Here is a 17058-nt window from a genome sequence, read left to right on the forward strand (position 1 = left end):
CGATGGACTACATTCTTAAGCGAGTTTGATTTTGAAATCAAATATTTGAAGGGGAAAGAGAATCGGGCGGCGGATGCGTTAAGTAGAAAACTACGTTATGTCTAAGAAATTTCATTTAGTCAAGCAGAGTTCAACCTTTCCGTGCAGATAAAGGAAGCAACCAAAGAGGACCTGGAATATGATTACCTTTGGTAGCAAGTTAAAATGGCCCGAAACGCTGTGGAGCAAAAAGGGTACAATGTTAATCCTGAGAACTTGTTGATGTTCAGAAATTGTATTTATGTTCCCAACCAAGTGTCGATTAAGTAGATTATATTAGATGAGTTTCATAGAAGTCCTTACACTTCTCACCCTGGTTATCAAAATCTCTTCTCGGCCATCAAGAAAATTTACTATTGGCGTAGTATGAGAAAGGATACTGCAGAATATTTGGCTAGATTCTTAGAAAACAACAAGTTAAAGCAGAGAATCAACACTTCGCTGGGTTACTACACCCCTTACCCATTCCTGAATGGAAATGGGATACCATAACCTTAGATTTCATAACGGGACTACCTCGATCCAAAAGAAAAAATGAATCAATCATGGTTGTGGTAGAAAAACTGAGAAAGACTGCTCATTTCATACCAGTTAAGTCCACCTATCAAACAACTCATATAGTTGATATATTCATGAAAGATATCTTTAGGCTGCATGCCATGCCTCGAGTCATAATTTCTGACTGGGATGTTAAATTTACCTCTGCTTTTTGGAAAGCATTATTTATAGGGTTGGGCATGCAAATCCATTTCAGCACTACCTATCACCCTTAAACCAATGGACAAACTGAAAGAGTTAGCCAGGTGGTGGAGGACATGTTGCGCATGTATGTGATGCAACAACCGGGAAAGTGGGAAGAGTACCTTCACTTGGTAGAATTTATGTATAACAATGGTTATCACGTGTTGCTAAAAATGAGTCCTTTTGAAGTATGCTATGGGAGGAAGTGTCCCATCCCTGCAAATTTTAATAGTCTCGAAAATAAGATGATTCTAGGACTAGACATGCTGGAGGAGATGGAGAAAAAAGTGAGAAAGGTTCAGAAAAATTTGAAAGTCGCTGAGCATAGGCAGAAGGCTTATGCCGACAGGAGAAGAACCTACCAGGAATTTCAGTTAGGGGATCATGTTTATGTGCGAATAAAACAAAAGAAAAGCACTCTCACATGGGGAAGATGTGCCAACTTGGCTCCCCGGTTCTATGTCCCTTTTCAAATTATAGATAGAATAGGACCCATATCCTATCGACTCGCCTTACCCAGTCACATTCGGGTTCACAACGTGTTTCATGTTTCTCTTTTAAAGGAGTATGTATATGACCCCAGACACATTATAAATTGGCAAGAGCTTCAGGTATGACAGATATTTATATGTATAATTTTGTGAATTATAAATATATTACAATTATTTATATGTGTTATATGACAATGGTACTTGTGGTAGGTCGAACTGGAAGGGGATTTTCTGGTCGAGCCCCTGCGCATACTTGATCAGAGAGAAGTAATATTGTGGAGGCGAGTTATCGTCCAGGTTAAAGTGCAATGGAAGCACCTCAGCCTGGAAGAAGCCACTTGGGAAGATAAAGATTTTATGTAGGATGCATATCCTGGATTGTTTCAGGAACAGATATAGGAATGAACACCGGGATGGTGTTCTACTAAGGCGGGGAATTGTGATATTCCCAGACTTATGAATTACTTTTAACATTTTGGGTTTCTACTATTTAGGAATTAGTGAACTATTGACAATTAGTTAATATGTTATGATTAATACAAATTAGTAGTTAAGATGTTTATGGAATTTACATTGTTTGATGGAAGAGTGGAGGGATTACAGATAAACCTCAGTAACTCTCAATTTCACGGGATAGTTATCAATTAAGGTAGTTACCCCCTCAACTTCTCTCTCCTCCTCAAGAAAAGGGAAAGGAGAAGAGGGAGGGGGGGGTTGGAAAAAAGAGTGGAGGGGTTTCCTGGAGATGAACAGGGGTTCAGTAGGAAAACTTATGGAGCTTAACTTTCCTAGAAAAAGGAAATGAACCATCGGCTGAACTTGGGTTCCTAAGGTTGAAACCATTAAAATGTTGCCTTAAGAAACTGCTCGAAGGAAACTGAGGAGCTTGGGGGGAGAACATTGGACGTAATTGCCAATTTCTCATTAGTAGGGTGGAGAGGTTTCATATGTAATAAACCTCTCTTCATCATCAGATAAGTGATGCAACTCTATTATGTTATATTATGACTGTAGAATCAATTACAATGTAGGTCTATTCTGTTATGAAATGACTGTGGAATATATTTTAATGTAGATAAGTGATGCAACTCTATTTTGTTATATTATGACTGTAGAATCAATTACAATGCAGGTCTACTATGTTATGAAATGACTGTGGAATAGATTTTAATGTAGATAAGTGATGCAACTCTATTTTGTTATGTTATGGCTGTAGAATCAATTACAATGCAAGTCTATTCTATTATGAAATGACTGTGGAATAGATTTTAATGCAGATAAATGATGCAAATTTATTCTGTTACATTATGACTGTAGAATAGACCTTAATGCATGCCTAGCATGTTGGTACGATTGTAGTGAGAAACATGTTGTATAAAGTCATTTTTTATAATTAGTAAACATGTATCTTGTCTTTGAGGTTTCTGCGAGTTTCATCATTGTTTAGATTATCTTCTGGATCCATCGCATAAGGATTATTTTTCATCGACGTTTCGAACCAGCAACGATGGTTCATATTTGCTGGTTCAAAACTCGATGAAAAAGAATCCTTATGCGATGGATCCAGAAGATAATCTAAACAATAAACATGTACTCGATGTTTTCTGAGTTGTGGATAATTGCGTTAAAATTTTAAAGGATTCCGAGGCCAGAGGCCTTTAATTAAACAGGGAAATGGAGGTTGTCGAAGATGGAAAACCGTGCTGGGCTGATGTCCGATAGAGGTAGGGTATCAAATAAAGTTTGAAATACTTGCATGAAAGAGAGTGCTATATTTTCTTTAAAATAAAGAAACTCTGTGAAGAGAGAAAGACCCCAAAACTGAAAGAAAGAACAATTTTGGAGATGCTTTGATGCGAATGAATAAGAAAACAACAAAAGCGATAGACGCATTTCCAGTTAATAGAAAACCATAAATGATACAAAAGGTAAAAATGATCCTGCGTAATATAAATCAAAGGTAGTAACCCCTTGTTAGGGATGTTAGGTGCTAAATGTAAAAGAAAGGCATTATGCATTCATAATTGTTAACACAACATTGGGTTCCATTTATAACTGTATATAACATGAATAAGGGTTATAATTCCACTGCACTAGAAAAGGAAGAAAGTGGAACAAAACGTTCTAACCCTCCAACTAGCAAAAGAACAATGGAAACTTTGTTTAAACAATTATCTATATGGACGAATCTCTAATCCTATACAAATTTTCTCCTCGACTAGTCCCAAAGGCGACACCTAGGAGGTCGTTCTTCTGCTAAACCGAAATAATCTAAGCAAATCCTAATTTAAATATTTAGATTGCAATGAACCACGAAAAAAACCCAAGAACCATTAAAGGAACAATGGTTAAAAACTGCAGAATACTAATTTAACAATCAACACTGAAACACATAGATGGAGCTAGACATGGACATTCTGAATTAAAGTAAATAGAGATATATATCATGTGTTAATATGGCATTCTTTTACAAAAACAAAATTAGGAAAGAGTTCTTCAGAATCAACAATTAAATACATAAATAAACTTTGCACAGAGTCGACTTCAATAAATACTCGGGAAACTGTCCAGAGAAGAAGTCGCTTAAAACATTACATTAGCAAAGGGATCGTTCCTTTTTTAAAAACCCTACTTGGTCCAATTCTAGATGAACCTTATAGCAATCAGAAGCATGAAACTTCAAGCTAGTATATGTCGAGGCATTCTAATACCGTAGCTCTTCTCTAGATAGGTTCGTGATGCTGCTTGCTGCAGGAGCATAGCAGCTCGAAGAAAAACCCCATCGCCACAGATATTAGCAACTTGCAAGCCAAAGTAGTAAGAGCCTTAGTGTTGAACCTTGGAGGTTATTCTCTAACAAAACTAAAAATGAAAATGATAAGTTATACCTCACCTATGGAAGGGCGAAGAGGGTTTTCCTTCTGCCGACTTTCGAGAGAAACCTAAAGGAGTTACCATGTTTTCACCTGCGTAGACATAGAAGAATTGCAGTCAATCGTGGATTAAAAGGAACGAAAAACATGAGAAATAATAACATTTAAATAAACCACTATAATAGAGTAATTACCTGTAGATGAAGGTGGAGAAGTGGGCATTAAACGGGGCAATCCACTTGTTCTGAGGAACTTCATGGGGGTTCTGAGCACACCTATAGCTATGCCGAATGGTAGCGATGAGATCCAAACGTCGGTATTTTCCCCCTCCTGCTTAGCAATTGTAGGATCAAGCTATGGACGACAATCCAAGCATAAAGATCGAGTTTTGGGAGGATAACCTCTACTTCAGGCGTGAGGATGAGATTTGGGATCTGCTCCCATTCTCCAGGGACGAATGAGCACCATCTGGCAAATGGAGGGGCCTAGACCTGGCAGCGTTAGGACTACAGGCAGTTGAGCGGATTAATTGCGACATGACCACAAGTTAAAGCATTAATGTGTAGAGCTAAGGTGGAAGGGGTCACTCCTCGGAAGCTAGTGCTTTTTGTACCCATGACGTAACTCCACCACCTCAGCTATCGTACGAACATTAATGTAGAGCACCTTAGAGTATTTAGATTCATGTACATTAGATTAAACATTAATCGCAATCGTTAAATTATGCAGAACCTTGGTACCTATGTAATGTGCATTATAGGTTAACTAACATCCGTAGCTGGATCAATATATGTGTTTATATGTAGTGCATATCATATAGATTAAGTAATAAATATATATTTTATTTTATTTTTTATCTTGGTAGATTTCATGTGGGTTACATTAGCTCAAAAACGGTTGTCTTATTTGTCTTTTTAATTAAATTGATCAATTAAAAAAATGTCATATGAACAAGTGTCACATGAAATGATTTAAAATCACTATAATAATAATAAAGTTGAAATTTAAATTTTTTTAATCTTTTTTAATATAGGTTATATGACATGTATTATGAAGCGTTTTGTTGATGATTTAATGGATTGATGCCTATCCACATTTACTAGTCATTTAGTTGATATGGCTACACTGGTGATTTATAATTATGAAGTGGATGTGTAGGGATTTAACCTCCAAAGCATTTTCTAAAATATTTATATATCAAGGTTGATCTTGATTTTCAAAGTAGGTATATCCTTTTTGTTCTTTCTAATTGAATTGGTTAATTAAAAAGGAAAATGTCATATGAAATAAGTTGTGGTTTTTCAAGCATGTGGTATTTAAGCATAATACTATAGCAAAACCTATTTATAGAATAAAAATCTTCATGATAAAATAAAAATAAATCTTCATAACTAAAAATAAATATAGATTTTTAATTCTTTCTATAGATAATAATAAAATTTATAATTTAGTTAATTTTGATGATTTGTTTATAATTTAAAAAATATTAATTTGTTATAAAATATATATTTTGATGGATTAATGTGTATTGATATTTACTACACATTTAATTTATATCACTATGCTAATTAAGAGTGAAAAGAAAAAAGAGGAGTATCGACTAATTGTATATGAAACAAAACATAACTCGAAGGTTCAACTTTTTCACAGATCATACTTTGTATTTAAATATCATATCATGTAATAATTATCTATGAAGCATTTTTTTTTTTAATTTCTACAATAGATTTCTATTAATATCAAAATAATTTACAATGAAAGTTGTTCAACATACATCCAAAAGAGTAGTCTGGGAGATCATATGTAGCACCTAGGATAATCATAGACATTGCTTGATCAAGAAAATACAAAATTGATAAGTTGAGAGTACCATACTTCTAATACCTGAGAACTGGAGATTATAAAAAATACTATTTCATTCTTCCAGTATCTCTAGGGCTCTGGTACTGGGCCAAGAAAAGCCAAAAAAGGAGCTACAGTAATAAATATACTCACCCAAAAGAAACAATGACGAAACATCTTAATATTGTTTACAAAAAAACACAAATTTTCACCCATGACAGACCTAGAGACAAAGTTCTTGGTGGACTTGTTAGTTCATAATGATAACTAACGAAGTGGAATAAGAGTTAGTGTAAGGAGAGACCTGAGCTGGAGCAGTAATGGCCATAGGCACATCATGTTGCTCATTTGATTCAGTTTATGAATCAAAGACCACCAAATGTTCTACTCAATTCAATATGACCATTATCATCTAAGGTATCTCTGATATCCCTTAGGATTCTCTTGATCTCCTCTTGACCTACAAGCAACTTGTAGTTGTCTGCTTACTTGTCTCTAATTACCATGCTTAGTAGAGTTTCTCGTTGTCGATGTAGGTTGATGGAATGAAGGAAGTGAAGCCTTCTCTTGAAAAACTTCCCTGGGTCTGGAACCCACTTGAGGCAGCTACCTCCAATCTCCAAATTAGAGAAATAAACATGACCACCAAAATCCCTGGTCTCTAGCTGAAGAATTTCCTTATGAACATCTAGAGGAACTCCATCGAAAACAATGGCCACAGGTTCCCACCCTGCATGACCCAAGTCACCCAGGAGTGCCACCTCTATGACTAGGAACTCTTTGTTGCAGAGCCATATAGGAAGTTGACCTAAAAGGAGAGAAAAGAGAGATCGTAGAAGACTGACCGACGTATATGGACCGAGCCAAGGGAGGGTAGGGTTCTTGAACTAGAGGGCCATGAACCCTAAGGGGACACAAGAGATAAACTTTTGTGAATGGAAGACGAAAACTTAAAACCCACAATACTGCTAGACTGAAAATTTTCCTAGTTTCCCATAACCCCAAACTTTATGAACATTGTTTACTGAAAGAGATAGAAGGACTTGCAAGACTAAAGTTTTAACAAATTCATATACCCTGTCAAAAACAAATAGAGAAGGCACTTGAGTACCACATGCCATAGACCAACACTGGGCAGTTGAACGAAATCTTGGTAGGGTTAGAGTTCTTAGGAGCCATCGAGGGTAAACACTACAACCAATTCAAGCGATTCCACCATATTGTGATTGTCAAGAAAGAGTACAAAGAACATTGAAACCTCTGGAGAAGAAATAAAGGAGCCAGAAACAGGCTAACAAACTTACAATTAAAAACCAGAAGACCAAATGACAACCAGACCTTTCCGAGACTAAGACGCAACCATATATTAACAACTTGAGGAAAATACAAGAAAAAAAATCCTCTTCACTACCATGAGTAAATCACTGGTTGATTATATGCATAGGCTGCAACCTTAACATGGTATTTCTGCCACCCAGGGTCCATGCCAATGCAAATATAACAAGATGAGAGTGTAAGAGTTTGAGCGTGTAAAATGAGGTGAAGAGCAAGAGTGTTCGTCATCGCAAGCCAAGTGTATAGTTTATGCTAGTACTCTACCTTCCCAAGACCGTTGAGCATGATAAGCTAATAAATGGGCATACCTCGGTTGTTGGGGATTTATCCATTCGCAAACAATCTACCATGAGAGGGGAAACCCATCTAAGAGTAGACAAAATGCATTTTGTTGCAAGGGAAACTAACGTACACAAACCAAATCCTCCCACCTACTCACATTTAAGTCAATCAGTCTTGAGTAGGTGTGGAAAGCCCAGGGAACCAAGATTTCACCATGCGGGGGGCATGTGGTGCTAGGTGTAGAGAAAGGCTCTCACACCGAGGGTCGCCACCCTATTAACCAAACATGAATTTTGCATGTAAATAATTACTATACCCATGGATAACCGCCACCAGAAAATTGTCTTCCCATTTTATCACTTGTCGATCCCTATTTTCCTGCTATCCAGTAGTAAATATCATGCTTTAACTTTGTAAAATCATTAGTCCACCAATTAAGATCAAGCTGAAGAATAATTGCAAAAAATTGCAAGAATTGAAAAAGAAAATTGGAAAAGGAATGAATTTGGTTACTCAATATTGATTTGAGAATCAATACATAAAGAAACTAAGTTAATATTAGTTGTACATATAATAATGAAGGCTAATTAAAGCTTACTAAAGTTAAGTGTGCTTTGTGTTATGTTAATGTGCACATGCACTGCATGGAAGTGCTAGAGTAAACTAACTAAAGCCAATTGTGCACCACATGTAAGCACTCGAGTTAACTAACTAAAGCCAAGTGCACACTACATGTAAGCACTAGATTTAACTAGTGCTAACTAAGTGCACAACACATGTAAGCACTAGATTTTAACCAGAGCTAATTGAGGCTAACTAAGTGAAATTTACACCAACACCCCCCCTTAAGCATAACTTAGGTGAGTATGATGCAAAATGAATGAGTCCCAACAGTAAGACCATTTTAGGTACCCATGTACAATGCATGAAAAGAGGAAAGAGGGAAAACCTAGTGGGAAGAACCCCAACACCCTCCCCCCCCCTCAAAATACAATGCAAAAAGTAGAGAAAAGACAAATGTTAGGTACTTGTGTCCTTCACCTCGAAACTATCTCGCAGAAATTGAAACTTATTTTCATTGACTGTCTTGGTGAAGATGTCGAGAGTCTGCTTAGAACTAGGAAAGTATTGCAAATTAATGATCCCATCATGAATCCATTCCCTAATGAAGTGTATGTGGATCTCGATATGTTTGGTCCGCTTTCACTACACTGAATCTCTACAAAAATTCAGTGTACGTTGATTGTTGCACCGTATGACGCTCAGATGATGGATACTAATACCAAGCTCAGAAAGTAAATGTTGTATCCAAATGGCCTGAATAGTGGCATTGACTTCTCCTCTGTACTTGGCCTTTGCTGATGATAAAGCAATGGAAGTCTGCTTCTTACTTGCCCAACTTATGGGGATGGATCCCAAAATAAGTACATAACTGGAGGTGGACTTGTGATCAAGGTTGTCGCCAACCCAATTTGAATATGTGAACCCAATGAGATCTAAGGAAGAATTTGCTGCATAATGAATCCCATAGGTGATTATCCCTTCGACATATCGAATGATGCACTTTGAAGATTTGTAGTGTAACTCATGTGGCTCCAGTATGTATCTATAAAATGCTCCTATGGCATATGAGAGATCAGGATGGGAGTGAGTGAGGTAAAGAAGACTCCCCACAAGTTGATGGTACAATGTGAAATCAACCAATGGTGTGTCTTTGCCATTCTCAAGCTTTATCCCTAATAACAAAGGTGTGGATACTAGCTTGCAATCACTCATGTGAAATCATGCCAAAATATCTCTAACATACTTGGGTTGAGAAATGGTAATCCCAGAACCATTCTGATTGATCTCTTATCCAAGGAAGAAATTTAGTAAGACCATATCTATCATAGAAAATCGCTTATACAATGTAGTTTTAATCTCATCAATGGCAGAAGCTGAACTGCATGTTATCAAATGATCATCTGCGTAGAGTAATATGATCAATAAGGAGGTAATTTTCTTCAAAAAATAAGCATTGGAATCAAATTTGCAGTGTACAAAATTTTGAGATAAGAAATAGGAATCCATATTTTCATACCACGCTCTAGGTGCTTACTTGAGGCCATAGAGATTCTTCTTTAGTTTGCATACCATAGATGAATTTTGCATGTATCCCTGCACTTTCTCCATGTATATTTCCTCCTCAAGATCATCGTGAATAAAGGAATTATTCACATCGATATGATGCACCTCCCATCCTCTTGTTGCTGCAATGGAGAGTGCTAGCCGAATGGAATCCATTTTTGCCACTAGAGAAAAAGTCTCATCATATTCAACACTATGTACATGCTGAAAACATTTCGCCACCAATCGTGCTTTATATCTACTAACTCAGCCATCTGTTGTTTTCTTGGTCCTATAAGCCCACTTTCACCTGACAAATTTATGATTGGAAGGTAGTGAAACTAGATCCCAAGTCTAGTTCTCAATGAGAGAGTTGTATTCCTCATCCATAGTTGCTTCCCATTCAGGATGCCCAACTGCTTATGAATAATTTTGTGGTTCAGATGCATGCATCATATAAGAATGCATTGGCATGCATGGATCCATAGCTAAGAGTGCTTATAAGTCTTCCTCAAACTGAGGTATATAGGAAAGATAATATAAGGGATCACTCATGTTGCGAAATTTTTGTGTTGAAGGTGGTCGATAATCTTCCAAACTACATGAGGAAATATTATCTCGATGTTCAAAACTAGTGGTCCAACATGTGTCACAAGAAAAGGCTCATATATATCAAAATTCATATCTAAATAAACATTTTCATACTCATCAATTATTGGTGAGGAAAAGTTTGTAACAGGTTCACCTGGTGGTGCATGCAAAACATATTCTACAAAATTTACACTCCTCTCGGTAAAGAGCTCTTTAGTGTTGATATCAAGAAATATATGCCCTTTGAATTCATTAGAATATCTAACAAACATGCATTCCTTGCTCTGAGCCTCCAAAGCCATGCTCGAGATCTGAAAATGCAAAAATGACTGACTTCAGGTTGCATGTCAGTCGAAGCCTCAAAAGGTGTTTTTCCAGTAACATATTTATGAAGAGATCTATTATGGATGTATGAGGAACAATTAATAGCTTCAACCCACAATTCTGATGGAAAAGATATTGCATGCAACATGCAACTTACCATCTCTTTCAAATATCTATTCTTCCTCTCGACCACCTTGTTTTGTTGCAGATTGTAAGGAACTGTATGTTGCAACTATATTCTTGCCTCATTAGAAATATTTTGAATATATTTGTTCACATATACCTTCCCATTATTTGTGTGAAGGATATTGATGTTTTTTCCAAAATGATTTTCCATGTGCGCTTTGAAAATCTTTAGATGCTGAAAAACTTCATACTTGAGTTTCAAGAAGTAAACCCAAGTGAATCTCGTGTAATCATCTATAAATGACAACAAATAGCTTTCTTTGCTCATTGAAGGTACTAGAAATGGGCCTATGAGGTCACTATGTTCAAGCTCCAAAGGTGAAGAGGCTCTCCATGCATGCCCCTTTTCGAACTTGTCTTGTGGATGATTTCCAAGAGCACATCCATTACAAACACTATTTGAAAATTTAATGGTTGACAATATTTTAACCATCCCTTGCTTTCTAAGTTGCTACATATATCTAAAATTCAAGTGCCTAAATTTCTCATGCAAAATCCTAGTTTCTTCATTTGCATGTGTAAGTAGAAAAATAGAATCTAACTGAGGAACAAAATAAAAAATGTATATATATGATATTGATCATTTACATTTCCAGATGCAAATGTCAAGCTAGTTTGCATATCATAAATGCTCATGGAATTTGGGGTAAATTCCACTTTCCTTCTGGTTCTCGTGTGCGTCATCTGGTACACTGAAACAATATTCGTAGAAAGCCTCAGAATATGCAAGACATTCTCAAACCTTCCATCTTCGAATGGAACTCATACTTGTCCAGTTGCTTCAATTGTAGAATTATCCCCCATGAGAATAGGAGGACCTGAGTATACGTGTAGAGAAGAAAAAGATTCCTTTGAAGAAGCCATATAATGTGAAGCTCTTGAATTGATGATCCATTATTGCAGTGTATAATGAAGGGCAAATAAAACATGACCATTACCCCTTGTTTCTGATGGTTTTTCCTCTGTCTTTGTCTTAGCACTTTCGGGAATGTGATGACAAAGATTATTTTGTTGAAGAGCCTTTGCCATCAAATCAATAGTCTTTTGCATGCAAGAGGATTCAGGATGGTAGCCTTTGTTACAATAAGGAGACTTGGAGTTTCCTTTCTTTCCCTTCTTACCCTTGGAGCTGGAAGAATCATTTGGAGGTTTTGCGTTTCTTCATTTTCTTGAATCTGAATTTCTTTCCTTTGATTTTCCTTTGGATTGTTGATTTGGTGTCAAGTTGGACTTTCCTTTTTCATGCATGGCAAGGGGATGTGAATTTGAATACTTTAATGAACCCAAGTTTATGAGATTATCCTCATCATGAATGAGAGACTCAATAAATGCATCAAGTTTGGGCATTTTCCATTTATCTCTAGTCGCAAGTCTAATAGTATGAAATGTAGAAACCAAAATAGCATGTTTAGGACCTAATTTGGACAAAATAAAAATGATCAATGGACCTTCCTGCTTGGATTTATTGATCCCGTAATATTGTAATTGAAGAAGCAATGATTTGAATTTCGTAAAGAAATCTTGAATGTTCTCAAATGTTGTTTGGATCTAAGGTATTTAGCTCATTTTTGAGAATATGAACCCACATCTCATATTGCTTTCCAAATAAATTCTCCAAGGTTTTCCAAACCTTATTTGGAGTGGTGCATGTGTCCACATGGAAATTCAATGTTGGAGATAGGGTCAACAACGGAAGACCAAAAGCCTCGTCCATCCTGTGGAAATATTTAGATTTTTCAATGGCAGAATTTGGTTTAATTTTGATATCCATAACTATTTGATACAAGTCTTTGCCTCTGAGGTGAAGAAAAATATTTTTCTTCCATTGGAAGTAGTTATACGAAGTAAGAATAGTTGAACATGTGAACTCCATTCTCTCACCTTGTAGTTGTAGCAACAACTATGGCAGTTCTCCAATATTTTGATTTGCAAATCAAATATCCCAACAATTTCCAATTCTTAATCTTCAAACCTGCAATTGTTCATGGACCTTTTCTAGGCCCCTGTAGGTTTTATACCATATAAAATTATTAGAGCACAAATAAATATCTAGCTGAAGAATAATTGCACAAACTTACATCAATATTGATTTGAGAATCAATACATAAAGCAACTAAGTTAAGCTTAGCTGCACATGCAATAACTAAGATTAATAAAAGCTAACTAAAGCTAAATGAGCTTTATGTGTACGTGCACCACATGCAACCACTAGAGTTAACTAACTAATGCCAAGTACACACCACATGTAAACACTTAGTTAACTAATTAAAACCAAATGCACACCACCTGTAAGCACTAAATTTAACTAACACTAACTAATGCACAGCACATTCAAGCACTAAAAACTAACTAAATACATATATACCAACAAAATTTTTAATATGATATCGTTCGATAATTATCCGTTCAATATCTAATCAAGTTGGAGCGACTGTATGTTTTTGTTGCACAAAAAATTCATTATGTGAGATTTTAAAAGTAGCAACATATATTAACGAAATGAAATTTTCATTGAATTTAATTGGATGTGGATATGTTAAAAATAACAAGACCAACTACAAATCAGCAAGTCCCTACCATATCTAAAGGTTGTTAGGAGATTGCAATGCAAGTATGTGTTAAAATTAGCTAGCAATGGTAGATTCAGTTGCCATTTCTAAGTTGCATTTGTTCAATGAAAAGCTATTGTAACTTACAAATGGGATTAAATCGAGAGCAGAATGAATCCAGGGAGATCTAGAAAAATGGTTCGCCCAACCAAAGGCTTGTAAAAGTTTGAACAAATTCGAAAACTAAAACTACTTCTTGAGACATGGTTCCATTCTACTGAGTTATCACAATACCAATTGAAAAACATAATAAATTATTTCAAAAGATAACCATGGCGAGACATTACTCCAATACATTACTCATTTTATTGGGAAGACGTTGACGAAGATTCTCATATTGGTAGCTTCTTGAATGTGCAGCCAGGTTCTTATATTCCATAGTAGGAATTTCAAAACTTAAGCACTGGTTTCTACAACTTTGTACCCATTTTCATCATTTTAACACAAAAAATTAACGAACAACAAATTTTTTAAATTATTTTAACACAATAAAATTGACAAATGGCAAAAATAAATTAGATGTATTTGACGAGAAAAGCTTTCATTCCTACACAGGATGAATAGATGTTATTTTTCTATTATTAGCTTTGGACAGATCACGAAAGACTCCGAAGGACTTGCTATTAAAAGAACGACATGGATTTATACTTATCACTCTGATTCGTTAATGAGTTAATAAATTGGTGTTGTTTACCCATTTTAATGTCTAGTAAAATGAAACGATGTTCAAAATTGGCGACCCAAGTTTTATTTTGTTCAAAACTAGTGACCTAAGTTTTATTTCTCGCCGATATTGCAACACACTCACACGTTTTATTTCTAGCTGATATTGCGACACGCCAACACATTTGCATGGATGGCAAGTGTCACTTACAAATGTGGTAAGTTTCCTAAGCTTCTTTACAGTGTTCGAAAACATCAAAAGCTTTTGGAGAAGACGATGGGCTCCAGAGTTCTGAAGAAGAGGCGATACTGAATAGTAGGCTTACCCTAACGTGACAAAAGCCTACGAAGAATCAACCTCTTCTTTACATTGTTCCACAATTTCAATCTGTTCTTGAGGTGGTGGGATGGTTTCCTCCAGTGGTGTGTGTTGATTCTTCTCCACAGCTGGTTGGAAAAATTGCTGATGATGTAGTATTTATAATGCACATCTCTCTTTCCTATGGCTCATATCTGTATCGGTTCTTGAATGTTTTGAATGGACAAATCTTTAGCAAGTTTGAAAATGTTCAAGGATCTGATGAATGTTGTCTAACCTTTGTTCTGAAGCTTGCCAGGGCTCACTGTACTTATTATCTTATTTGGGTAGCTACAATGAAAACATTTATGCATTCTCTGTAGTGTTTGATGTCCTGCAACAGTGCATGTTCCCTTCATCCCAAGATTCCTTCCTTAACCAAACTCTAGAGGCTACTAATGCTTTCGAGGGTGAGGACTTCATCTTGTTTCCTTCTAGGGTGATGCCTCTAGCTTGCCCTATTATCCCCTGGCAGTGTGATCACTTAAAATTGTCAGCTCATTTTAGTATATCTAGGAAACCCTAAGGGGTGCTGTCCTTTATCAAAGCTGTGACTGGTAGAAATGATGTGGCCGCAAGGAAATTGAATAAACTATGATATTTATTTTCCTGTATGTTGAGATCCCACGGTTTTATTTTATCTCATGTTAAGGTATGTTAGAAGAGGTCCAGCTAAACATTAGTCTTACCCTACCCTGACAGAATCCTATGAAGAATCTACCTCTAAATCTATTTTATCAGTTGTTGTTGCATCGATGCCTAAAGCTAGCATTGGCTTAAGGTCTCTTAGATCATAGTATCAATCTAGACGGTATCCTAAGAAGAATCTGCCTCTGAATCTATTTGATCAACTGCTGCTGCATCAATGCCTAAAGCTGGCACTGGCTTAAGGTCTCTCGGATCATAGTATCATTCTAGCATATTCGTATGGAGTTCCTGTAGTTTAGGATTTTCGTTATTAATTTCTGTAGCTTATTGGGTTTATAAATCCTCTGTTTATAAATTGTTTTGGAAAAAAGCTCAAGACCTGCTCTATTTATATGTTTATTAATCGTTCAGAAAATTGGCCTCGGCCCTCAAATCTTTTCAAAGAATTCTAATCATCATTTATATCTTTAGCAGTGTTTTTTATCTGGTTTTCACTATTTTCACTCGTGATTTATCATCTGGTTTTGAATAGTTGAAAATAGCAACAAGAAATGCTAAATATAGAAGTTCTAAATTTAGTACTGCTATAAATAGCATTTCGGGATACCTTCCTATTTTAGTTAGTCCCTGAACTAAAATAGAGAAGTAAAATTTGAATTTGATCTTAACAGCTGTTTGTAAAATAATTAATTAATTCACCATGAGTTAATTAGTTGTAGAAAATCAAACATGAAGTCTATGTGTGGACATGCAACAATTTCTCCATTAATTGAGGAATTTATCCATCAGTTAAAGAGATAAGGATGAGTTGTAATAATGAGTTGTAATTAGTTGGCTTAGCTAACTGAGTCAAGTCCAGTTAGATTAATTCAAATAGTTTGTTAAATTAATTGTGAGTTCAGTTAGTTAATGCGTGCATGCATGTAATTGTTGCACTTCAGATAACTGAATATTCTCTCATAAATAACTCATGCATGTTAGTTCAGACAGAGACCCATTTGTGATCAGATGGAGGGACAATGTACTATCAGTTGCTAGAATATGCCATTGTGAATATCTCTTGCATGTAGAAGGAATTCTTTCCTTGAGGATTGCGCAGTTACTTCTTTAGGTTTTGTGAGTGTGATGAGGCCAGTTCACACATGTGGCGTCACTGGACCCCAAGAAAAATTGCACAAGAAAATAGGAGGCTTGGAGGGCTTGAGGAGGACATATACAGTGTCTATTCACTTTGTGAGCTGTATTATTTGATTGCAGAGAGAGCAGGATAACTTGAGAGCTGATTCTTTTTGTAACTTGAACAAGATTTCCATTTGTATGATAATACAGAGATTGGGGTTTTAGGCTGAGGCTTTCCCTGGGTTATTTCTTCTGTGTTATGTGTGATTGATTTCTCATTCTCAGTTATACGTGTTCTCATTAATCTTGCTCAATTCAATTAAGCTTCCGCAAAGTTTGTTGTAGAAGTAGATCTTGTATTTTTCTTTAGTCTATTGCATAATCTATTGATCTACACTGGGAATTTCTACACGGTATCAGAGAAAACATGATCAAAGGAGAGAACTATATACAAGAAGTTCGAAGTTCGAAGTTTGAGGTTCCTGAATATAGAAATCGAGTTCTTATCACATCTCAATTTCATTAATGGCGTTCAGCGGTTTAAGACTCGAGTATGCCCTTGATGGCAACTCGAATTATATAGCCTAGAAGGATCGCATGGAGGCAGTATTAGAGGATAGCGGTTTAAAGGACTTCATTGATCAAGAAGTCCCCAAGCCGACTGATGCTACTCAACTGGCAGAATGGAAGAAATGTGTGGCTAGAGCAAGGAGAATCCTCCTGGAGGGAGTTCGAGACCACATTGTCTCGAGCCTCCATGGGAGGGAGACACTGTTTTTGATGTGGAAAACATTGAAAGATCTATATTATAACAACAACGATCAGAGGAAGTTGGTGCTGAAAGACAAGAT

At 36.1% G+C, this 17058-nt stretch overlaps 1 protein-coding gene across 1 annotated transcript; it reads left to right on the forward strand.

The window, feature by feature from the left end:
- Nucleotides 1-1043: 1043 nt before the first annotated feature.
- LOC149253432 (uncharacterized) lies at nucleotides 1044-1634 on the forward strand. The gene is made up of 2 exons (XM_089454475.1): nucleotides 1044-1391; nucleotides 1482-1634. The coding sequence occupies exons 1-2, from the start codon at nucleotides 1044-1046 to the stop codon at nucleotides 1632-1634; spliced, it is 501 nt and encodes a 166-aa protein (XP_089310601.1).
- The last annotated feature ends 15424 nt before the right edge of the window (nucleotides 1635-17058 follow it).

The sequence above is a fragment of the Pinus tabuliformis genome, chromosome 7 (assembly GCF_031772625.1).
Source record: "Pinus tabuliformis cultivar Carrire ecotype Pingquan chromosome 7, CPIR1, whole genome shotgun sequence".
NCBI lineage: Eukaryota > Viridiplantae > Streptophyta > Pinopsida > Pinales > Pinaceae > Pinus > Pinus tabuliformis.